Source organism: Gorilla gorilla, chromosome X, assembly GCF_029281585.2.
Source record: "Gorilla gorilla gorilla isolate KB3781 chromosome X, NHGRI_mGorGor1-v2.1_pri, whole genome shotgun sequence".
In the NCBI taxonomy this organism is placed as follows: domain Eukaryota; kingdom Metazoa; phylum Chordata; class Mammalia; order Primates; family Hominidae; genus Gorilla; species Gorilla gorilla.
The window spans coordinates 130345672-130372265 of NC_073247.2; the positions used below are offsets into that span (position 1 = coordinate 130345672).

Sequence of the window (26594 nt, forward strand, 5' to 3'; positions counted from 1 at the left end):
TCTGTTTTGTCAGCCACTAGCTATACTGCCTTTTAAATCTCAACTTGGGACATTGAAAAATTAGAGAACCACCAGAAAAAGGGTAATCACTAAGTGAAAAATCTTGACACCAAAGTCATGGAACAAAGGAAAGTAATGAGAGTTAAAAGGCTGGGCGCGGTGGCTCACGCCTGTAATCCCAGCACTTTGAGAGGCTGAGGAGGGTGGATCACCTAAGGTTGGGAGTTCGAGACCAGCCTGGCCAACATAGTAAAACGCTGTTTCTACTAAAAAGGGACAAAAATTAGCCAGGCGTGGTGGTGGGTACCTATAATCCCAGCTACTTGGGAGACTGAGGCAGGAGAATCTCTCGAACCCAGGAGGCAGAGATTGCAGTGAGCTGAGATCGTGCCTCTGCACTCCAACCTGGGTGACAGAGTAAGACTCAGTCTCAAAAAAAGAAAGAATGAGTTAAGATGATTCATGGTAACTGTATTCACATATTTAAAGGGTTGCCATGCAAAAGTAGAAATAGACTTATTCTTTGTAGCTCCAAAGGGCAGAGCTATACCTAGGAGGTAGAACTTATGAGGAGTGTATTTCAGATAAAGGACCTTCCTAATAGAACCCATGAAACGGCTTGAGTTTTAAAGAAGTTTAAAAAACTATTTGTCAAGGATACATGTAAGGGCCATTCATTCCTGCCTTCAGCAGGAAGTTGGACTAGGTTAGTGGTTCTGAAACATTTATGCACATCAGCATCATCTGGACCAGTCCAGACCTGGTAAATCAGAATCTTCTGGTGGTAGAGACTATTACTGACGGGGTACTATGTTGGAAGAAAGTCTGTTAAGAAGGGAAGGGTTTTTGAAATTCACAAATGAAGTGCAAATGGCCAATTAACACGTGACAAATTGTTCAACCTCAATAGTAAATGCAAACTAAAACAATAGTAAGAGACCAGTAATCTTCTATATTCTATATGTTGACCATTTTGCCCTAGAGGGCCTTATCTAATTCTCCAGAAAAACCTCCTAAAGTCATGAAAGATAGAGGGCAACTCTTGTGCTACCACAGCCACTATTTTCTCTCATTTGAGTGTATATACATATCTGGCGAGGAATGTCTATAAGCTGAGGAAAGAATAAATTTGTATAAGAGGTACCACATTAATTAAGAGTCCTGGTGGCCAGTTTTATTTACATATTTACAAATATATCAATCTCCCAAGTCTTAAAATTGACTTAGGGGACCAAGTTCATATTATTGTAATTGTAGCTTTAATGGAAGCAAAAAATGTTTCTTGAATGAATACAGTAACTTACCATTTTTTCACTTCTTCCACTTACTCATTCATTCCTTCAGCTAATATGTATTGACCATCTGCTATGTGCCCAGGCATTGGGGATGAAGCAGTGAACAAGACAGACACTGTCCCTGCTCTCATGAAGCTCAACGCTCACTGGAGCTGAAAAACAGGACTAATATCATCTGCTTTATAGGCCAACTTCTATTTTTTACAAAAACCTTTTACTTCATGTCATTATGTTTGAGGGATGTAATTTGAGTCTGTATCATGGATAAATCCAAAGGCCAACAAAGTTCTGTGGTAATTAGTTTTCAGACTATAAGTATAAAGAGATTCATGCTTCAGTAATTTGTTATGGATGTTAGCCTACTTTTTAGTCTTTAAATAGATATATGAAGCCAACTCCATTTATTTGTAATATATACATATTATATACGTATTAAGCTTTCAATAATTATTTTTCAGAACCAACAAGCCAAAATAGCACAATTGTACCTCCCCTTTGTTGGACTACTTTTGGAAAATATACAGCGATTAGCAGGTCGAGATACCTTGTATTCTTGTGCAGCCATGCCTAATTCTGTAAGTAGTAATGTGTTTCTGTTGGAGTTTTATCCTATTTTATTGAATGCATTTGGAATTGGGGTCATATGCTATATGATCTCAACCTTAAGAGTTCACTTTTTTTTTTTTTTTTTTTTGAGCCAGAGTCTCGCTCTATCACCCAGGCTGGAGTGTAGTGGCACAATCATAGTTCACTGTAGTCTCAAACTCCTGTGCTCAAGTGATCCTCCTGCTTTGGCCTCCCGAGTGGCTGGGACTACAGGCATACACCACCATGCCCAGCTAATGTTTTTCATTTTTAGCAGAGACAGGGTCTCACTGTGCAGCCCAGGCTGATCTCAAACTCCTGAGCTCAAGGAATCCTCCCCTCTCAGCCCCATGAAGTGCTGGGATTACAGGCATGAGCCACTGTGCCCAGCCAAGAGTTCATTTTTTACTCCATGTACACTGTTTTTCCTAATACAGTGCTTTGCAAACTTTAATCTGCATATGAATCACCTGGGGAATTTGTTAAAACAGATTTTTTTTTTTTTTTGAGACAGAGTCTCGCTCTGTCGCCCAGGCTGGAGTGCAGTGGCGTGATCTCGGCTCACTGCAACCTCCGCCTCCTGGGTTCAAGGGATTCTCCTGCCTCAACCTCCTGAATAGCTGGGACTACAGGTGCCCGCCACCATGCCTGGCTAATTTTTTTGTATATTTAGTAGAGACGGTGTTTCACCATGTTAGCCAGGCTGGTCTGGAACATCTGACCTCAGGTGATCTACCCACCACGGCCCCGCAAAGTGCTAGGATTACAGGCGTGAGGCACCACACCTAGCCAACAGATTTTAATTCAATAGACCTGGGGTGGGACTTGAGAGCATGCATTTCTAACAAGCTTTTGGCTGCTTCTGGTCCAAAGATTGCACTTTGGAAAACAAATTCCAAGAGAACACCACAACTCCTTTGAACGCTGTGTTTTCGTTCTTAACATTTTCTGTTGTTGTATGGCTTCATACATTTATTCAACTTAAACTGAACAAAAGATTCTCTACTTCCAAGATATTAGGCACTGGGGACTAAACTGTATTCCTTTGCTTCTCCTTTCCCTTAGTAGTCTCCTTCAGCACTTCTTGGTGAGACTCTTTTAGTTTATCACAATTGGTCTGTGCTTTTTTTGCTCCACTTAGAATTTTAAGAATTAGAAGGAACTTTGGAGGTGATCAGTCTCCTATTTGGCAAAACAACCTTTTGCCATTGTAATAATTTAAACATTCCTTCTCACATTAGACCTAAAAGGTTTTCTATCCACTGGTCTTACTTTTGTCTTCTAGAGACACATGAAACACATCTGTTCCCACCTCCAAATGTACCCTTTCCACTTGTGCCTTCTAAATTTTTCTCCAAGCCACCAAATATCTCCACTAATCTGTCATTCCAAATCCTTTACTTTTTTTTTTTTTTTTGAGACAGAGTCTAAGTCTGTCACCCAGGCTAAAGTGCAGTGGCATGATCTCAGCTCACTGCAATCTCTGCCTCCTAGGTTCAAGTGATTCTCCTGCCTCAGCCTCCTGAGTAGCTGGGACTACAGGCATGCGCCACCATGCCCGGCTAATTTTTTTTGTACTTTTAGTAGAGACGGGGTTTCACCATGTTGGCCAGGCTGGTCTTGAAATCCTGACCTCAAGTGATCTGCCTGCCTCAGCCTCCCAAAGTGCTGGAATTATAGGCATGAGCCACTGTGCCCAGTCCCCAAAACCCTTTGCTTTTGTGGTCACCCCTTTTCCAAATATGCTCCAGTTTACCAGTAACCCTATTAAAATACAATGTCCAAATTATACACTTTATAGTCTGCCCAGTGGACTGTTAACTTCTGCCCCCATCCATGTTCTGTATGGCCCAAGATCACCTTTGCACTTTGGCTGGCCACGTAATATTGTTGGGTAGCAGGTTAAACTGTGTCATTTACAGCTTCCTCTGCAAATTCCCCCTATGAAATGCTACAGCCAATTTGTCATGCCTGTCCTGTGTTCCTGAGGACGTTGCTTTTAAGCTTTTCTAGTGGCTTGCTTCCCTGTGACTCCCAGTCATGTCAACTGGCTGAATGTGGATACTACACCTACCTGAGTGTCAGGCTGGTCTCACTTTACAAATACAGTATCTCATGCTTATGCTCCCTCCACATATATTTGACAGCATTATTTGGAAATATTTCACTTCTCTGTACTCTTTGCAGCTCAAGTTTCCCTAGGGCTTCTGGTCACACACCTTCTTCTAGCATTGCCCTGGTTCTAAGGAGGAGAACTGAATCATGTTAAGACTTTACCAGGCTGGGCGCCGTGGCACATGCCTGTAATCCCAGCACTTGGGGAGGCCGAGGCAGGAGGATCACTTGAGTCCAGGAGTTTGAGACCAACCTAGGCAACATGGGAAAACCCCATCTCTAAAAAAATGAAAAATTAGCTGGGTGTGGTGGTGTATACCTGTAGTCCTGGCTAATCTGGAGGCTGAAGTGAGAGGGTCACTTGAGCCCAGGAGGTTGAGGCTACAGTGAGCTATGATCATGCCACCACACTCTAGCCTGGACTACACAGCAAGACCCTGTCTCAGAAAACGAAAACAAAAAAGACTGTACCAGTTGCAGCTGTACCAGTTGCAGCTATCTAGAATTATGTCACTTGGCTAGAGGTCATGGTTACAACAGAATGCTGGTAGCTTTTTTTTTTTAAAAAAGAGTCACCTAAATACTAATTACTAGTATCTGATTTAGACTTTCACAGTGAGCTTTGTTTAAAATCAATGTAACATTTTATTCTGTTAATTCAGATTTCTTATCCTATATACGAATTTGTTTAAATGACACAGGTATCATATTCTGTTACAGGCATCCAGAGATGAGTTTCCATGTGGCTTTACTTCACCTGCCAATAGAGGGAGTCTGAGCACTGACAAAGACACCGGTAATTAAACCTTTTGGAGATGATACATTGCGTGGGTGTTTAGACATGTACCCTCTACTTCTCAGTATTTTTTATATATTTCATAATAAAGACCATACATAGCTTGATCTCTACTAAAGTTTAATTAAAATCTGACTCATACTTGCAGTCAAATTTATTTGCCTAGGTTTCCTTGTCTAAGCTTATTTAGAACGTAGCTTGGCATACTGAGAAAATAGAGGATAATGAGAAAAATACTGGTTTCCACTCTTCTTATCTGTCGCCAGTTTTAAGCCAGATACTCCCATCTCTGGGCTCAAGTTTCCTTGTCTATAAAATTGTCTTTTAAATTGTGTGGCTTTATTTTACGGCTTCCAAGGAATTTCTTGTCGTTTTGTACATGCTAAAGTGTTTTGAAAGGTGAAAAGTTGCTTCACTTTTACATGGTTTCTTATGGTGTTTTGATGTAATAAACTTCACATTTTAGATATCCAAGATCTATTCCCTATATTAATGTCTCTACTTAAATTAGTTCCGTACTTTTTAAATATTTCTGACAGTTCCCCCTCTTGCCAACAAGGGCTTGACTTTTTTTTCCCCCCCAGCTTATGGGTCTTTTCAAAATGGACATGGAATTAAGAGAGAAGATTCAAGAGGTTCCCTCATCCCAGAAGGAGCAACAGGATTTCCAGACCAGGGCAACACTGGTGAAAATGTAAGAACTTAAATATTTAGGATGACCCTAGTGACACATTAGCCTGCAACAATTTTTTTATAGTATAAATATGAGCATCTGTACTCTCCTGTAGTCCATCCTGGCTCTGCAAAAAGCATCCCATAATTCTTAGATATTTTAGCAGTATCTTCCTATAGTGGCAGCTGCTACTTCAATGTCTTAAACTATTTATAGAGAATAAGGCATTCATCCTCAAGAGTTCTAACTCTGAATATCTCCTTTAACACTAGCACGCTATTTTAGTGAGGGGAAATTCAAGTTTAAAATATCTAATGTGCCTTGTTATTTAAAATGAAGCACATCCTGGCAGGATTAATGCAGTCTTTCATTCTTTTGTAATAGAGTAATGATATTAATTTGGGAGGAAAAAATATAGGTCCCGAAATTGACAATCTTAGGGTCCCAGCATCACTTAATCAGAATATATCCTCCCAACTCTTCTATCAAGTCGTTTCACGCCTGCCATTAAAGTTTGAGATGTGACTGCCTTAAGGCAGAAAGACCTCATTTTAGACGAGTAAAGTTTTGCCATGTTGTTATGTAAAATCATTGAATCGTATAAAATTATATTAGAAGGGACTATAAGAACAATAAATTCCAACTCTCAATTTACAAATGAAAATTGGGATTATGACTTAGAACAACCAGCTATGGCAGGACCATACTCGAACCCAGATTTTCTAATATGAGCACTTTTTCTCCTATATCATGGTGCTCTTAGTGTACATCAGCATCACCTGGAGGGCTTAAAAAATAGATGTCTGGGCCTCACCCCAGGGTGAGATTCAGTAAGTCTGGAATAGGGCCTGCTAACATGTATTTCTAAGTTCCCAGGTGATGTTGATGCTGCTGGTTGGGTATTGTTACCCTTGAGAACCAGTGGACTGCACTTCCACTGGTTCCTTGACCCTTTGGGTAAACAGTAATTTATTCACAAATGTTTCTCTTTTACACCATTTAGAAATTGTGACAACAGGTACCGTCATAGCTAAGGCAAATAAAGGTCAGAGAGGTTGAATGACTTGCTAGTAGTCACATAGTAGCTAGGCAAGCAATCAGAACCTAGGTCTGTTTGCTCCAAGTAAAAGTTCTTCCTTAGTAAATTCCACCCTAGTCAATGGTGCATCCCCAGTTTAGCTCAACTGAAAGTATTAGTTTTTAAATTTTTTAGAAGATTATTGTTATTCTATTCATATAAATCCCCAAATAAGTCAGATCTTGTCATGCTTAATTTCTGATATTTTTTAAAAAGTCATTAAATAATAGGAACACATCAGTACTTTGTAGAGGTACTAATTTTGAAGTATTACTGGGTACTCCTAAGTGTAATTATCGTAATATAATTAGCCCATTTTTTAATTTATTTATAGTTTTTAGAAATAGGGTCTTGCTCTGTCACCCAGGCTGGAGTGCAGTGACATGATCAGTGCTCACTGCAGCCTTGAACTCCTGGGCTCAAGCAGTCTTCCTGCCTCAACCTCCTGAGTAGCTAGGACTACAGGCATGCACCATCACACCCAGCTAAATTTTTTTTTTTTTTTTTTTTTTTTTTGTAGAGACAGGTTTTGCTATATTGCCCAGGCTGGTATTAAACTCCTGGCCTCAAGTGATCCTCCCACCTGAGCGTCCCAAAACGCTGGGTCTACAGGTGTGGGCTACCGCGCCTGGTTTTATTAGCCCTTAAGATAGATTTTCTAATGTATGATTTGGAGGTTGGATTTTAATAAACTCTAAGGAAAGATTCAAATGAAAAAGTTTAAGATTTTTCTTATGCTTTCACTCCATGTAAAAGCTATCTTTCCTTAAATAGCCATGATTATTTTAAAATTTTACCACTAAAACACATGGCATATGAGAATGAAACACAGTATTCATGGCTATATCTTTGTGAAGACTCCAAGGTAATTTCTAGTGATATTACTAGCTATTACTAGGAAAGAAAGATTCAGCCCATTCACCTTCAAGTTGTGATATAAAATTTAGATTTATGTTTAGAATTTTCCCAAACAGATCTAATGATAAAAAAAGAGTTACTGAGTTAAAGGCTGTGGAAAATTGTACTGATACTATTTCACGAACATCCTGTCCTTATAGACCCGACAGAGTTCTACAAGGAGTAGTGTATCCCAGTATAACCGCCTGGATCAGTATGAAATCAGAAGCCTCCTGATGTGCTACCTGTATATAGTAAAAATGATTTCAGAAGGTGAGTTACCATCACATTAAGCATGGACTGTACTAGACATACACCCTCACAGGTTCACAAATTCATGCAACAATATTTGATCATCATCTGGAGGCAGAGCACATGCACATTATAAACAGTTATTTGGAGACTCTGACCTTAAAATGTTTCTTAAATTGAACCTCAAAATAGGTTCATGTCAGTCACACAAGTTCGAGTCTTTGAAATAATTTTAACATAATTTTGCAAATGAATTTCTAAAATAAGGCAATGGTTTTAGAAGTGCTAAACATTTTGTTTTCATGCAGAGCATTTAATTCATTAAATGACCAATGTAACTGAAAGGAAATAATAACCACCAGAATTCATATTTAATACTTCAGCTTTTATTTAACCCCGGATTTGACAAATAAGAAACAAAAAGACAGGAAGAGTTCTCGAAGGGTAGGGAATGTCATCATTATCTTTGCAGCAACACTGTATGATATTGTCTGGTATCGCGTTCTTTGTCGGGCTCTGTTTTTTCTCCTTGGTATAGAGCCGTATTTACTAGTGTCACCAGTTCCTCTTTACACTATATGATGGAATACAACCGAAGGACTTTCATAAACTGCATGTCCTCGGGAAGTAAAAGCAGGTTATTTCCAAATACCACATTTACTTAGACAGTTCCCTCCCTTCTCTTCCTTTTCGCAATACTTTTGCTTAAAAAAAAAATGCAAGAATGGAAAACATAAAAGCACCTGGGATCATCATAGTGATTGCTATCTTTTACTCATTTTCTATTTTTTTATTTTTAGTAATTATTTCGTTTTAAATATTTTATAATAATGCAGGATGTAAAGACATAAAATAAGTTGATATCTAAGTAGCTATAGAAACATTAAAATAGCTAGATATGAGTAAATTCTAAAGTTCATTAATAAAATAAAAATAACTGGAATATTCAAGTTCTAGGAATGTACGATTTAGCATAAACATCAAACATTATGTTGTGGAATCTGGAAATTGCTAACATTTAGGGAGTTTCTTCTTAAGGCAATGAAAATGTTCTAAAACTGTGGTGAAGGTTTCACTAGTCTTTGAATAAACTATAAACTATTGTAATATTGTGGGCTATTTATGTGGGCATTTTTATGACAAATCAATCTCTCAATAAATTTGTTTTTTTTCAAAAGAGGCCCAATCTTTATCTGTTCTCCACTCCCATTGCCACTTGACTAGCCTTAAAAAAAAATAGGTCCAAGAGATACATTAGAAAAAAAGCAGAAGTGAACAAAAAAGCGGTTGAATACCACCACAGCCCAAAGAATGAGGGAAAGAGAGAGAAGGTAGGAGGGGAAAAGCTGCATTGCTGACTAGTTCTCTCCCCTCCTCCACTGTAGGTCTCACACACACATACACACACACATACATCACATTCTGTACTAACCAGAGACAAGTCTCTGGTTGTTATTTTTAATGTCATGGGTAAAACCATGACTGTTTTTGTTTTGAAGATGGAGTCTCACTCTGTCGCCTAGGCTGGAGTGCAGTGGCAGGATCTCAGCTCACTGCAACCTCCACCTCCCGGGTTCAAGTGATTCTCCTGTTTCAGCCTCCTGAGTAGCTGGGACTACAGGCGCCCGCCACCACGCCCGGCTAATTTTTTTATTTTTAGTAGAGATGGGGTTTCACGGTGTTAGCCAGGATGGTCTCGATCTCCTGACCTCGTGATCCGCCCACCTTGGCCTCCCAAAGTGCTGGGATTACAGGCATGAGCCACCACACCCGGCCCATGACTGTTTTATTTCTTGTGAACTTGATAGTTCCTCTTATTCTTGCAAATGTTGACCATGCTTGCTCAGTGGCAGTACTCTGTGCCGAATATTCAGTCTTTGTTAATTAGGTTTTGTAGTCTTCTGCTCTTGCTTTTTGATTTTGAAAAGCACATTTTCAATAACTAGTATACAGTCTATGTCACATCTGTTTATCTTTTATATGTATAAAGTCATGCTGTATATCTGTAAAGTCATATTCATTTTGTTCTAAGAAATGTCTTCTTCTAGATCCTTCTCAATGGATGTATTCTAACTACTTTGTCTTGTCCGGTAAATATTGTTTTAGTTACTCTATATGCATTTAAATATTTATCTCTTTCAAGTCCACAATCTTGAGGTCCTCTCTTGGCTTTCTTTTTTATTGAGTCATAAACAGTAGCAACTTTAATGTCAATGAAAAGATGTTCTATCTCTACACTTTTATATAGATTCTGGAGAATAAATTTCATTCTCTACTTATAGCTGCATTTTATTAATTGACAAAAATTTGCTATTTCAAAGTCTTAGATTCATTTGCCAAACATTTTCAGGCCTTACTGCTTAGTTTATTATATCGTGAGAAAAGGAATAAGAGTCAGGAGTTACCAGTTATGAAGTCTGAATTGACAAGAAGACTGTTCTGTTGGAAAAGTAAAACACTGTTGCTTCCTTAAGAGAGAAGGTGGTGGGGGGCGGCGGGGGGGGGGTAAGGGGGGGTGGGGGGGATGGGGAAGTTACTTCCTCTTTCTTTGTGACTGTGTCTTCACTTTTCTCTTTAGCCCAGACTCCAAAAAGACACTCTCAGTATCACATTGAGGCTTATCGGCACCATACCCTGCACTTGTAGATTCATTAATATTCTCCGAAGCAGACTGTTCATTGGAAGGTATCTGGTTAGAGCTATCTCTCACTGCAAATTTGGTGTTAGAAGGAATAGCAACCACTGCTCTTCTTTTTGTACTAGATTTTAAAGTAGAGTCTAAAGGCAAGACATTCAAAGGGATTATTTTCTTTTCCTTTGCAAGAGGGTGATATGAGGTTATAGAATAATCCTCTAAAGTTTCCAGTAAAGTTTCAGATACATGAGTTGGGTATTCTCCTGGGGAGATAGCGGAAGGGCTCCATGATGCGCCAATCTGAGTTTCTTTTTGCGGGGAGACCTTTGTTTCAAGTGTCCCTTTTGGCTGGCCAATCTTGTCTTCATGAAGATTGAAAAAATCTTGAAATTCATACCTCTTTTGAGGACTAAGTGAAGTTGTTAAAAGAGAACTTGCCAGTGGCTTCTGGCTGGCAGGGTCTTCTATGTTAGGCTTAGTGTCATTAGAGGAACTCTTCGCAAAAGAGGTCTCTGGCACTTCAAAGAGGTCTTGACTAAAAGATGGAGCTGGAAACTCTGAACTTTGTTGCAGTTCCTTTGTGCTCGTAGGTTTCATCTGCTTACTTTGTGACTGGCTTATCGATTTGATAGGCACACGCCTCTGCCTTCCTTGTGCAGGCTCCCTGACTGAAAAATCTGGCATAGTCATTTGACTACCAGAAACGAAATCATCGCTACCAGAAGTCTGAAATTGTTGTTGCCTCATTATTATTTTAGAAAGCCTTTTATTTTCTTCTCGTAATTTATTTGTTTCTTTAGTGAGTTCCGCAATAAAGAAAAGATTTTGTTGTTGTATTTCATAATAGTCTTTCTCTAGCGCAAGCCTGTATGTTTCTGTCATTGAACAGCAGTCACAGGTTTTTGCCTTTAACTGATCTTTCAAGTCATTAATGGTGCTCTGCAGGACTCTCTGCTGTTTAGTCAACTCTTTAATTTTGGCTGTGGAGCCCGTCCGCCTCCCGTCTGACAATCGCTGTTTCCTCAGACGTGTTAATTTTGCCTGTAGACGCCGCAGCTCTTTATCATGGAGCTCTTTCAGCGCCAGCCATGTTTTTTTAAAATTGTCAGATTCCAAATCACATACACTAAGCTGTGATGATTCTCTTCCTGAAGATTTCTTACAACCTCTCCTCCCTCCTTCACCCTCGTTCCCTGCCTGCATCATGTTTCACAGATTTGGAAATGGGAGGGATGGCCTTCTCGCTCGACAACAGTGCCGTTAAGAAAATGGCGGACTTGCCGTGGATTGGAGCTAGTTCGCTGTGAGGGCGAGCACTTTTACCCCTTTCACAGACCTTCTCCGAAGCTACCTTAGGACAGGGGGCGAGGGAGATGGGTGCTCACCGTTGGACGGAAAGTCCCAGGTTTTCGCTGGAGAGGAGGCACCAACTTTTCGGCTAGAAGAGCTAACCCACAGGAGAGGGAGGCCAGCACCCTCAGGCAGTGGCGCAGCAAGCTGCCCTTTGACCGGAGGCCGGAAACGCAGGGACTTCTGGGGGGGAACCCAAGCTTCTGTGAGTAGACACCCAGTGGCAGATAGGCGAAAGCGGAAGTCACTGCTAGCTTGATATATATTTTTTTAATTTAATTTTTTTTAGATGGAGTCTCACTCTGTTGAGCCCAGGCTGGAGAGCAGTGGCGTGATCTCAGCTCACTGCAACCTCCGCCTCCCGGGTTCAAGCAATTCTCCTGCCTCAGCCTCCTGAGTAACTGGGATTACAGGCGCGCCACCACGCCCAACTAATTTTTGTATTTTTAGTAGAGACAGGGTTTCACAATGTTGATCAGGCTGGTCTCGAATTCCTGACTTCAGATCCACCCGCCTCGGCCTCCGAAAGTGCTGGGATTACAGGCGTGACCCACTGGGCCTGGCCTAATTTTTAAAACAAGTCAAATTTTGAGTCTATTTTCAGTTTTATTCTTGATGATTAGCATTTTGTAATAATTGAAACCTAGCAATATTCGTGGTCTTATAAAACAATTGGAAAATTGGAAGTAACTAAGTCGACCTCCCCTGTTCCCTCATCCTGCTTGCCCCTCCATAAAGCCAACATTGTCTTGTCTTCCATCTTTATCATTGAGAGGTTCTAGCTCAGTTGGGAATTAAGTCATTTGCCTGCTTTTGTGACACCTATGCGATTTTTACAGTTAGAGGAGGGTCTGCTGACACCATTAGCTCCATCAAAGTAGGATAAAAAAGGAGTGGAAAGTCAAGTGGTGGCACTGTTTGTTTTGTTTTGTTTTGTTTTAAATCTCACTAAGTAGGTGTGTTGGGGAAGACATGGGTAAGAAAGAGAAGTATATGTGATAGATTTAAGAGACTTTTGTGTCTGAAATAGTTGTTCCACAGATAGATAGGACATCAGAATTTATAATGCAAAGGCAGAGAGAAAAAGGAAAGTTATCTGTCTCTCCTGAAGTTTAAAATTCTCTTTTTTATTTTTATTATTTTTTTTGAGACGGAGTCTCACTCTGTCGCCCAGGCTGGAGTGCAGTGGCACGATCTCAGCTCACTGCAACCTCCACCTCCCAGGTTCAAGTGATTCTCCTGCCTCAGCCTCCCGAGTAGCTGGGATTATAGGCGCTTGCCACCACGCCCAGCTAAGTTTTATATTTTTAGTAGAGAAGGGGTTTCATCATGTTGTCCAGGTTGGCCTCGAGCTCCTGACCTCAAGTGATACGCCCACCTTGGCCTCCCAAAGTGCTGGATTACAGATGTGAGCTACCGCAACCAGGCTGAAGTTTAAAGTTCTTAAACCTTTTTATTCACAGAGCCCTCTGAGTAGCAGGCAAAGGCATTTGACCTTCTCAGAAAAATGCACATAAACACACCATCTGGCATAAAATTTTAGGGAGTTCATTAAAAACACCTCATCTAAAGTAAAAACACAGCAACTTCCCTTACTCTGTCTTCAGAAATGATACAAAGATTGGGATAAGCGACCCAAAAGGACATACACAAAGCACATAAAAAGGATCATTGATGCTGAACTAATTACCAATTAAATGATATATTTGGAATTAATTCAAAAGAATACAGAGTGTATACTGGGCAGTGGGAGGGGAGAGGAGAATATAGATGAAACAAGATTCACCTTGAGTTGATAGTCCTTGAAGCTACATAGGACTTGGGGATTCACTGTGCTATTTGCTGTAATTATTTCAAGATCTAACACTTTATTTATTCCATTTTCAGATACTCTCTTAACTTACTGGAATAAAGTATCACCTCAGGAGCTCATAAACATTCTTATACTTTTAGAGTAAGTTATATTAATTTATCTTCATATACTTTCCCCTTATTTGGGGAGAATTCAACTGTTACAATTTTTTCTGTTTTTAATAGCTTATTTGCTAATAATGTAGAAAATGTTAAATTATTTTGATAATATAGAGCCTGACATAGAGGTTCTTTACCTGCAGACAGAAGAAAAATGTGAACGTGGAATACTTTGTATACTGCTGAAACTCTAGCTAATAATAAACCATCTTTAAAGCCCAGCAAAAGGCTTTCTGTGATCTGAAAAACTAGAAGTAGTATCAGCTGTCGTGCATCATTCATTTGGAACAGATGCTGGATTAGTGGAGCAGTGTAAATGATTGGAATTTAGAATTTGTACTTTCATGTAGAGCTGAGTAATTCTACCCACTGCAGAAATGTGTCTGTGTATTTGTGTGTACACACACACACACACACACACACACACGTGTATATGTATGTATTCCAAGACTCTTGGGGGGAAACCTAGTCTGGACATGGGAAGTTGTCCTATATTTCATCCTGAGCTATTTTTATATGATTATTGGAAGCTAAAAGAAAAATTAGAGATAGAATGAAATGCAATAAATTTTTAAATAAATAGTACACATATATGATTTGTATGGGCATGTCTACAAAAACAAAGCATATCAATACAAAACCCTTGGATTAAAGTCTTACAAACTTTTACAGAAAATGTCAGAAGAGTAAACAGCAGTTAAGATTTTTTTTTTAACTACTGTAATTGTACTGAAATATTTACTAATGAAAATATCTGATGTTGGGGATTTGCTTTAGAAACACAGGGGTAGGGAGGGTGGAGGGATATCAGGGGACCTATTCAGGGCAGCGGTCAAACAAGAATAGCCATGAGTTCAATCATTGTTGAATCTGGGGGATGATTGGGTATGTGGGAGTTAACTATGGTACCCTCCCTACTTCTGTACGCGTTTGAAATTTTTAATAATATAAAGTATTTTAATGCTATTATTTAAAATGTAGAAATTGCCCCAATTTTTAGTGTGGAAGAACCTTTTAGAGATATTATTGACTATGCTGGCGGGCCAGGCGTGGTGGCTCACGCCTATAATCCCAGCACTTTGGGAAGCTGAGGCAGGAGGATCATTTGAGCCCAGGAGTTTGAGAGCAGCCTGGGCAACATAGTGAGACCTGATCTCTACAAAAAATAAAACATTAGCTGGGCATGGTGATGTGCACCTGTGGTTCTAGGTACTTGGGAGGCAGAGATGAGAGAATAATTTGAGCCTGGGAGGTCGAGGCTGCAGTGAGCCGCGCATGATCATTCCACTGCCTTCCAGCATGGGTGACAGAGCGAGGTCCTGTGTCAAAAATAAAAAATGACTGATGGAGACCTTTGCTATGATAAGTTACAGAGCATAAAGGGTGATTTGCATTGACAGGTTTTTTAAACCTGTCATTAAAATTGTATATGAAAACATGATGTAATTGTAGCAAATAAATGTAGAAAGAGAATATGGCAAGCCCGCAATTAATTATCTATGTATTTCTGTATAGCAAAACACTTATCATTATAATATGATTTAAATAGGCTATTCTTTGTAACTTATGACTTTTAAAATATCACTTGTTAATCTGTAGAGGATGTTAATATATTACTAACATGCTATTGTTTTTCTTTCTAGAGTATGCTTGTTTCACTTTAGATATATGGGGAAAAGAAACATAGCAAGGTAATTCCCATAGCACTGCAATTTCTACTTTTTCCTTCTCTTCCAACAGAGGGCAATCTTAGTCATGCCATGTAAAACCTAGGTTGTATATTCTGAGTTAACATTGGGATACTTGTGATTTAGTTAACATGTCCCAGCTGAAAGTTTAAACGAATGGGAACTTTTACATTTTCAAGCTTCCCAAGGGGTGATGATTAAAGTGATATACAGAGTTTCTACCTTGTGAGATGCTTATCTTTTCTAAAGGAATCCAGAAGAGGCTAGATCCAGGGGAAGGCAGGAAATCATAAAGTGAGGACAACTGTAAGGTCTGTATTTTTGTCTGAAAACTATCAATATTCACCTCAGTTACTAAGGCAAATAGAAATCCCCAACAGCAATTGGGACATAAATGATACATTATCTATTTCCTCTTTTTGCCATGTAAGTCCTAGTGAAATAAATACTTAAGGAAATATTTGAGAGATTCTAAGGTGAAGAAGGTTACTTGCTTATTTCAATGAGATGTATTTTAGGGGTAGAGTTAGTCATTAAAGGAGCTCAAAAACAGTTTTAAAAAATGTTTAATTTTTAAGAGGCTGTGTGGATGGGGATTACTGTTCAGTCTCTGGAATGTCCTAAGGATAGGTAGTTTGGGTGGTGAGGGTTCCAATTTCAACCATGTTTTCCCATAAGTTGGAGCTGGTATGGCCATTGTTACCATGAACCTCAGTCTCTAGGATTCTGTCCACTCTCCCACTACGTGTACTAGAGGATAAACAAACTATTTCTTCCTTAGTCCATGTATGACCCAGTTGTAATTTTTTAAATGGAAACAACATTAAAGTAAAACAAAGAAAAGTTTGTTCATCTTAGCAATGGACATGCTTACAGAGTAAAAATTTCTAATCCAAACTTACCTCAAGTTCAGAAACAGATTAGATTGGCATTCATTCTTGAACATCTGGCTCTAGGACTTTCCCCTCTCATTTCAACTCTTAGTGAACCTCTGGCTGTCTTCTTCCCACTCTTGCCCTTCCTCACCTCCTGTGAAAAGATTAAATCTTATTGGAGTGTTGGCCACTTATCTCTGATGTTTTTGAGAAGAAGGAGGGAAGTGGAAGCTCTTTCTAAATTCCTTAATTATATTCATATATGCTATTTTAAAGATACATTAAAACTTCATCCAGTTTCTGGTGACACTTCATTTAATCCTTGAGTGTACTATTATGTTTATGTGGAAACCTAATTTTTTTTAGTTAAAAAGATGATAACATTGAGATATGTTATTAGAGCACTCCAGTTCCTGACTTTAAAATTTATTTTAGGGTGCATGATGCCTGGCTGTCAAAACACTTCGGAATAGACCGAAAATCGCAAACCATGCCTGCTCTTCGAAACAGATCAGGAGTAATGCAGGCCCGGCTTCAGCATCTTAGTAGCCTAGAAAGTTCATTTACACTTAATCACAGTAAGTGAAAATGTGTGTGTGGTACCCATTTGACCTTAAAGAAGTCCTGGTTTAAATAATAAAAACTGAAGGTGATGGATACCATAAATACCTTGATCATTACACATTATATGCATGTAACAAAATATCACCTGTATCCCTTAAATATGTATGAAGAAAAGAAGTCCTGGTTTAAATTGCCAGTATGATTGGAAATGATTTCCCATACATGTGTTTGCATCTCTCTGCTATGTATATAATCAATTTCATCATACATGACTATAAAATGATAAAATACACATGGATTTTTGAACAATTTTAGGTCATGATGTTTTCTTCTTAGTGTTAAAGAAACTAAATTTTTCCCATGGAATTGCTATTCTCATAATATTTTTATATTGAGTATTCTTCATTCCTACTGTTAAACTTTAATGCAAATATTGACATCTTAATATAATAGTATATGTAATATTTGTTTAGTTACTTTTGGTCATTTAATGATTAGGGAATGAACATGCTGAGTTGACTGCAGAAATCGGTGAACCCTAAATACTAGTTTGGCAAAGGTGTATTTCAGACAGGTTGAAGTATTGACAAGGCAAGTAGGGCAAGGAGAGAAATCTTGCCCAACTGTGGAAGCTAGAGGGTTATATAAATGGAAGCTATCCTATGAAAAGAAAATATTAATAACAACTCGAAGAGTGAGAATGTTTTGTTTCCACACAGTCCTCTGAAGGTTTCAGAAAAGGAAGCCAGCAAAACTGGCTTTGTGGTAAGACCTAGTAATAAAAAATAATGTTTTGCTAGACCCTGAGCTAATAGACTCAGGACCTTTAAATCTGCATGTTTTAAAGCCTTCAGCTTCTTGTAAAAATATGATGAACTACTTCCTTCAGTTGCCTCCAAGATACCTTGTTTTCCTTCTGATTTAGAAACAAATCTCATATAATTGGCATAATTGAAAATGTCTGACCATAGGGCACTACTGTTTATCTGTAGCTGAATTTCTATTTAGTGGTTTCTCATTTTTACCCACATAATTAGTGGCATGACTTAGAAGGCCTCCCACATTATTTCCTAGTTACATCGCCAGAGTTCATCACTGAAACCTTGTCTCCAAAGAGGTGGGCACCTAATTATGTCCTGCAGAGCTGTTGATACAGAACTGTAATGAAAACTAATGAAATTGATTAACCCAGACTATATTTGATGAAGGAGTTAAATACAGTATGACACTGTGAGCCCTCTTTCTTTTTTTTGAGACGGAGTCTCACTCTGTCACCCAGGTTGGAGTGCAGTGACGTGATCTCGGCTCACTGCAACCTCCGCCTCCCAGGTTCAAGTGATTCTCCTGCCTCAGCCTCCTGAGTAGCTGGGATTATAGGTACATGCCACCATGCCCGGCTAATTTTTTGTATTTTTAGTAGAGACGGGTTTCATCATGCTAGCCAGGCTGGTCTTGAACTGACCTCATGATCTGTCCGCCTCAGCCTCCCAAAGTGCTGGGATTACAGGCATGAGCCACCGCACCCAGCCGAGCCCCCTTTCTTGTCTTAAGTCTTTGGGTAGAAAGTCATTCAACACCATTATGTGCATCTTCGTGTTGGGAAAAGTTTAATTTACTTTTTTAATCCTAGGTTCTACAACAACTGAAGCAGACATTTTCCACCAGGCACTTCTTGAAGGCAATACAGCTACTGAAGTTTCCCTAACAGTACTAGACACCATATCATTTTTCACTCAGTGCTTCAAGGTAAAAATGAAGAGTTATAATTCAGTTGGTACCATTGCAAAGTAACATTATGCAGAAATTACCTAGTCAATGTGGGGTAGTACACTGAAAAAGGCTGGCATGAATAGTCAGGAAATGTGGATGGCAGTTCTAGTTTGGTTATCATGTGACTCTGGAAGTCACTGAGACTCACTTGTGTCATCCATAAAGGGAAGGGAGTGGACTAACTTGCCCTTAAGCTCTCTTCTACCTCTTAAATTCTATTAGATTTTCGTATTTAAAAACAAAGTTTCCATACTTTAAGTAGCCAGCAATTTTTAGCCCAAAATATGTTTGGATCTGTTTGCCCAAATACCCATTGTGATGAGATGTCCTGTCAGGGTAGATGATGTCCGGGCAGGCCGGCTGGCTTCCCTAGGCACGCACTTAGTGTTTTTTCTCAGATGTTTGCCTCTCAGTGCAAATCATCATTGCTATGATTTTAAAAAGAAGGTAAAAGCAGTTATCTAGTAGGATTATTGGAGGGGGAAATGGGATAATGGACGTGAGAGTGCTTTGAAAAGTAAAAACGATGTGACCATAATGTAAGAACTCAAAGGTGAAAATCTTGCTTGCTTTCACTTCAGTTGTACAGATTTTTTTTTCCTTTTTCCCCTCTTCTCTAAGTAATTAAGTTAATTGCTTCAGACCTCGAGATTTTCTATGGAAACCTGGCCTGTGCTTTTCAAAGAGGCTTATAAAGGAAAATAGAATTAGATACTAATACAAAATAGGCTGCAGAATACCTTTCATAAATAGGCTACAAATCCTTTATGAAGTATTAGGTTTGTTCTATATTAAAATGCAACACAACTCCATGTTTCATCGTGCCAATAACTAAGAAAGCCATTAGATCTCATGATGTACATTGTATTCCTTCCTCCTATTCTGATACCTCTTATTTATTTAACAAACATTTATATAGTCTCTTGGTAGAGATCAGGCACTGTCCTAAGTGCTTTATAAATATTAACTCACTTTTTCATTGTGAGGCTGGGAATGAGAAAGGGGAGTGATCTTTTTGAAACAATGGAAATATTCTAAAATTGGATTGTGGTGGTCACCCAACTCTGTTGCCGAATTTACTAAATGTAATTTAATTGTATACCTGAAACTGGTGAATTTTATGGTTTGTAAATTATATCTCAATAACTTAAAAATACAAATATGAACTCACTTTTAATCCTCATAATAGCGTTATGATGTAGATACTGTTATTATTCCCTTTTGAAAATGGGGAAACTGGGGCCCACAGGAGGTTAATGTCATATAGCTGGGCAGTGGCAGAATCAGGATTGAGATCTAGGCCAGTTATAAGAGACCATGATTCTAGCCACTAGACCATGCCTCGAAATATACTAAGGAAAGTGCCAGAAAAATCAAACACCATTCAGGGATTCTGGCTGTCAGTATTATCATTAGATTGTTGTTGTTTCGGGTTTTGTTGTTTTTGGCCAAACTGTAACCTGCTGGTTACTTTCTTGAGGGTTAGCAGGATAGGGCTGGAGAAATTAACCATTGCTGATTAAAACAAAGTTGACAAACTAATAGGTATTTCTCTACAATTTGTTGTTTCTTTGCAAGGGGCATTTAAACAATTTACATAGTCTGTTCAATTGTGATACCTGTTAATTATCTGTACTCATAGAGGGCTTATTTTTTCACGAATGGCTAACCATATACTAAACATACTTTTAAAGTAAATTAGATCATAATCTAATAAAATAGAACTGGTATTTTCCTTCATTCATACATTACAATATTTAGTCTCTCAGAAATACAAAGGCTGATTGGCTTGTATTCATTATTAATTTATTGATTTCTTAATTGAGAAGCAATATGGTATAGGTTAATAGAAAATACTCTTCCCATACTAGTCCTGTATATTGCTGTGTTGCATTGAAAAAAAATCTACCTGTTTAAAATGTTGGGATTAAGTATTTTAGATATCATGTATGTAGTAGTTGTTTGAGATTTCCAAGTTGAAAGATGACACAAATATTTTGAAATTATATGTAAGAGCCTTTTATTTTCCTGAAACTTCCAAACAGTGGTTTCATAAATAGGTATTGGTGAAATCAGTTCTGTCATTCTCAGTGGGGCATAAACCATATTTTTTAATGTTTTATAGACCCAACTTTTAAATAATGATGGCCATAACCCATTAATGAAAAAAGTGTTTGATATACATCTTGCTTTTCTTAAAAATGGACAATCTGAAGTGTCGCTGAAACATGTATTTGCCTCACTGAGAGCTTTCATCAGTAAGGTAAGGACAGAAGCTTGGAAGCAGCCGGTGGGCTCTCTTCATTGCAAAAAGGAAAGACGGGACAATGGGGGTCATTGTGGTGACATATACAATGCCAGCTCATGAAGCCATTAAGTACTGCCTTTGTAAATAGAAGTACAGAACAACAAAGCACACACAGAGGGCCTGACCATGAACCCCCTCAAATCAGAAGCTACTTTTTATTTCACCCCATCATACCTTCCCTTTTCCATTAAGCTCCTTTGAAGAATATCATTTTAAAATTACCAAACCTGCCAGTTCTCTATTTTGCTTCTTTTTAAAAATATTGTCATGTTGGAGGTATATAAGCCATGAGTGCACTCATGTATAAACACTTTGAAAGGATCCAACTTTTGTAATCCCAGGGTCTTGTATAATATCTTGGAAATGGTAAGCACTCAGTACATGTTCAAATGGATGAATCCTGCCTTTCAATGCTAGCCATAACTGAGGGCCCTAAATGTGCAGTCCACTTACCTCAGCTAAACAATAACCTCAGACTTGGCTTTTAGGAAGAAATATGACTGAAACAGACAGCAAAGATTTATTTTCTGTGCTCAGGGGCTTTTTAAACTTAAGAATAAACATAATTAACCAAGATAGAGCCAAGGTTATGGAAAGGCACAGTCCAGATCTTCCACTGGTTTATGTAACTACAATAAGACAAAGAAATTCAGTTTCTTTATTTGTGTAATAGGCTAGCTAAGCTTTGAAAACTTTTTGCCATCCTCATTATTTAGATAGCAGCCAATTGTGTTTAATAGATACAGAAATTAGATGAATTTGAAGCTTTTTATTGCCATTCTTTAATATAATTTATGAATTAATCTATGGGAAGCCAAGTTCAACACAAGCATGTTACAAGAAACTAAGGGAAAGAGATTCAGAAATAATTCATTTAACAAAAACTGTGTAGGTACTTACTGGATATAGTACCTAAGGGCTTATTGTCCAGTAGAGGGAGGCACACACACATCAAGATACACATACACAGAAACAAATACCATCAGGATAAAATAAGTCTGTATAGACCTCTGGGGGTGAGCAGGAGAAAAACTCTAATTTAGCAAAAGTTTTTCTGCAGCAACGGAGCTAGGATTTAATATGGATTCACCAAGAGATGAAACTAAAGATGTAAATGGAGTACAGATCATGTGGACTCATCTTAAGAGTTGGATTTCATCTTTCAGGCATCAGGTAGTCATGGAAGGGTTTTAAGCAGGGAAGTAACACAATTATATTTGTATTAAGAGGGAATTGGTAAGGACAGGGGAAAATCTCTTTAAAAGTTGTGTTGAAGAAGGATTGGTGACAATGTCAAAGGCAGTAAAAAGACTAGTTGCAGTAAGCTAGATAAGAAATGAGGACCTGAAGTAAGGCAGTGACAGTGGATATATGAAGGATCAAAGGCAGATGAGACATGTTGAAAAAGGATTTACAGGATTTGATCATCAGTCCACTGACAGTATGGTGGAGTGTGGTGGTTGATGTGAAATACAGGGGAAAGACTACATTTGCAGTAAAAGTTAATGAGTCCTGTTGAATTTGAGTGCCTATGGGACATTAGGATATATGGATCTTTGCTCTGGAGAGGGATCAGATTGGAGAGCCAGACTTGGAGTCATTCTCCATTCATCCATTCTATATTTATTGAGGACCTTCTCTGTGTCAAGTGCTGTACTAGGTCCTGTAGATAGAATGGAGATACAAAATAAATATACTCTTTGCCCTCATGAAGCGTTCAGTCTTAGTGGGGATAGGGGAGACAGAAAATAAATAATAAAAGAATTAGTAATCATGAGCCGGGCACAGTGGCTCACGCCTATAATCCCAGCACTTTGGGAGGCCGAGGCGGGCAGATCACCTGAGGTCAGGAGTTTGACACCAGCCTGACCAACATGGCGAAATCCCATCTCTAATAAAAATACAAAAATTAGCTGGGCGTGGTGGCGGGTGCCTGTAATCCCAGCTACTCAGGAGGCGGAGGTTGCAGTGAGCCAAGATCGCGCCACTGCACTCCAGCCTGGGTGACAGGGCAAGATTTCGTCTCAAAAAAAAGAATTCACAATTATTATATGTTCTAGGAAGGAAACAAACAGGGTACTGAGACAGTAAATGGTTTGTGGGAGATAATCTTATCTTAGATAGGTTTGTCACTTTTAAAATGAGACCTGAATCTGTAATCCCAGCACTTTGGGAGGCTGAGGTGGGCAGATCACAAAGTCAGGAGTTCGAGACCAGCCTGGCCAACATAGTGAAACCCTGTCTCTAGTAAAAAAAAAAAAAAAAAAAAAATTAGCCGGGCATGGTGGCAGGTGCCTGTAGTCCCAGCTACACGGGAGGCTGAGGCAGGAGAATCACTTGAACCCGGGAGGCAGAGGTTGCAGTGAGCCGAGATCGCGCCATTGCACTCCAGCTTGGGCAACAGAGTGAGACTTCGTCAAAAAACAAACAAACAAACAAACAAAAAAAACCACAACAACAACAAGAAAAAACAGAGAGACCTGAATTACTGAAAAGGGGCCAGCTGTAAAAAGAGCTTACAGAAGAACTATCTAGGGAGAATGACATACATGTGCCAAGGCTCTGAGTTGGGAAACAGTTTGGAGTATTCTGAGAACTAAAAGGCTCGTATTTTTGGAGCATAGTGAACTAGCGGGAGCATCAACATACAAGTGGTAGTTGAAGCCATGGGAGTGGTTTGATTTTCCCTGGAGGGTACATTGAAGAAGAAGAAAAACAACAACAACAAAAAAAATCAAGAGCAGAACACTGGAGAGAAACAATGTAGAAGGGAGGTTTAAAGACGAATCTGTGAGGGAGATGAGAGGGAGCAGTCACAGAGGTGGGAAGAAAGGTAAGAAAGAAGGATATCATGGAAGCCAAAGAAGGAAAGAGTTCCAACATTGTCATGACGTATACGGAGTAGTCAAATAAGATAAAGGGGAAAAGAGGTCTGTTAGAATTGGCAATAAGGTCATTGATGATTTTAGCCATTGCCCACTCAGAGAAGTGGGTGATGTGGGTAGAAGACTTAGTGTAGTGATGAGCTACACTATAGCTATGATCTCCCTTAAATGTTTATTTTCATACCAGAGTATCTGCTTCATCCAGAGTTAGTTTAGTCTGGTGAAATTATTAGCGAGATTTCCCAGTTGCCAATCAGAAAACATTTATTAAGCATTCATTATCTGCATAGAATTACACTTGGTATTAAGGTGAAATAAAGGGTAGATTCCTATATGTGGGTCTAAATTCAAGGTTCCTAAGAACTAATTTTTAAAAGATGTCCCTCTAGCTTCACTCTCTGAAAAACATCTATTGTGTATCCTGAAGCAGCTTATTATTTGCTTGCCTAAACCTAAAAGCATGGGAAATTGTAACAAGTCTATGTTACCTGTATACTGTGTCTTCCACAAAGCAGACTGAATACATTCTTAAAGGAACAGGCCACTTGTCTCTTTTGATAATTCGTCACTTTCTTACTCCTTTTCAATGCTAAAACGTATCTTAACTATCAGTGTTTATGTGAAGAGGATATATGTGTGTGTGTGTGTGTGTATCTCCTATATCCCATTTGTTAAAAGATGAACTTCACTTGCTGAGTAGATTTTAGCTATAATTTTCTCAGCACGTTGATGTTCACAATAAAGGAACTGTTGAAATATAAAGCAAAAGAGTAAGTAATGAAAATTGACCTTCCCATTTTTAAGCCCCCATTTGAGACCCATCGTTCATCATTTCAGGCATTCTTTCAAAACATGTTGAGAACCTGCTTACTGTATTATGGCGGTGCAAAAGTAATTGCCACTATATCACTATATAGTGGCAAAAACCGCAATTACTTTTATATAATATTATATAATATTATAATATATTATATATAATATATTATATATAATATATTATATTATTATATATTATATTATATATTATATTATATATTATATAATATGTAATAATATATTATATTATATATTATATAATATGTAATAATATATAATATATATATATATTATATATATATATATTTTATATATATAATTTATTATATAATAAATAATATATAATAATTTATTGTATAATAAATAATATAGAATAATTTATTGTATAAGAAATAATATATTATTATATATTATATGTTATATATTAATATAATATATAATATATAATATATCTTATATATTAATGTATAAACATAAGCTATATTATATATTATTATATATTATATATTATTATATATTAATAATTATATATTATATAATATAATATTATATAATAATATATATTATTATATAATATATAATATAATAATATTATATAATAATATAATATATATATAAAAGTAATTGCGGTTTTTGCCACTATATAGTGATACAGTGGCAATTACTTTTGCACCGCCATAATACAGTAAGCAGGTTCTCCACATGTTTTGAAAGAATGCCTGAAATGATGAACGATGGGTCTCAAATGGGGGCTTAAAAATGGGAAGGTCAATTTTCATTACTTACTCTTTTGCTTTATATTTCAACAGTTCCTTTATTGTGAACATCAACGTGCTGAGAAAATATATTATTATATAATAATATATTATATTGATATGTTAATATATTAATATATAATATATATTATATATAACATAAATTATATATACTATATACACATAATATATAATATATTAATATATAATATATAATACATATATAATATATAATATATATAATATAATAATATAATAAGTTGCAGACTCTCGAGCTCTTCTCAGATCTATAGCATTTATATTCAGTACTTCTATGTCTTTGTAATAACTTATATACTGACTTAAGTTCTATTATTATCACATGCTGGTGTTTATGTTAACTATTTCAGGCTCTCTGGAGAGCAGAGCCTGCCTTATGTTGATTTTGTATCCTCAAAGCCCCCAGCATAGTTTTAGGTGAGGATATAGAGGGCACTTGATATTCTATTGATTTTATGATTGGATTTTAAATACTTATTTCTGTTTTCCCTGTTCTTTAGTTTCCTTCAGCATTTTTCAAAGGAAGAGTAAACATGTGTGCTGCATTTTGCTATGAGGTTTTAAAGTGCTGCACATCGAAGATTAGCTCAACCAGGAATGAAGCATCTGCACTTTTGTATCTTTTGATGAGAAACAACTTTGAGTATACCAAAAGGAAAACCTTTTTGAGGACACATCTACAGGTCAGTGAAAATAAAAGCGCCTCTTCATCTTTCTTCTCTTCAATCTTTAACCTCTAGATGAAGATCCAGAGCCACCCAACCCAGTCCAATACAATGTGGCCATCTAGCACTTGATGTGTGGCTAGTCTAAATTTAGATGTTCTGAAAGTGTAAAATATACTATGGCTTTTGAAGACTAAGTATGAAAAAAATAGAATATCTCAATTGTTTTATATTGATTATATGTTGAAATGATATGTTGCCTGTATTAGGTTAAGTATATTAAAATAAGTCTCTTTTTAGTGTGGCTACTAGGTAATTGATAATTACATATGTGGCATGTGTCATATTTCTACGGAATAGAGCTGCTCCTGAGCAGAGAAGAGCATAGGCTTTATTTCAGATTTTATTTTATTTTATTTTTTGAGATGGAGTCTTGCTCTGTCACCCAGGCTGGAGTGCAGTGGCATGATCTCGGCTCACTGCAACCTCCACCTCCCGGGCTCAAGTGATTCTCCTGCCTCAGCCTCCCAAGTAGGATTACAAGCATGCACCACTATGCCCAGCTAATTTTTGTATTTTTAG

General features: G+C 37.8%; 1 protein-coding gene across 4 annotated transcripts in view; it reads left to right on the forward strand.

The window, feature by feature from the left end:
- The window catches only part of DOCK11 (dedicator of cytokinesis 11), a 190080-nt gene that overhangs the window by 127022 nt on the left and 36464 nt on the right, over positions 1 to 26594 (forward strand). For all 4 annotated transcript variants that reach the window (XM_031006107.3, XM_063703173.1, XM_055376223.2 and 1 more), the window contains 10 exons: positions 1754 to 1870; positions 4716 to 4791; positions 5376 to 5485; positions 7601 to 7712; positions 13564 to 13630; positions 15291 to 15338; positions 16646 to 16788; positions 18405 to 18520; positions 20670 to 20807; positions 25848 to 26030. In XM_031006107.3, coding sequence (XP_030861967.2) covers positions 1754 to 1870; positions 4716 to 4791; positions 5376 to 5485; positions 7601 to 7712; positions 13564 to 13630; positions 15291 to 15338; positions 16646 to 16788; positions 18405 to 18520; positions 20670 to 20807; positions 25848 to 26030 — 1110 coding nt within the window. The remainder of the gene's footprint in view (positions 1 to 1753; positions 1871 to 4715; positions 4792 to 5375; positions 5486 to 7600; positions 7713 to 13563; positions 13631 to 15290; positions 15339 to 16645; positions 16789 to 18404; positions 18521 to 20669; positions 20808 to 25847; positions 26031 to 26594) is intronic.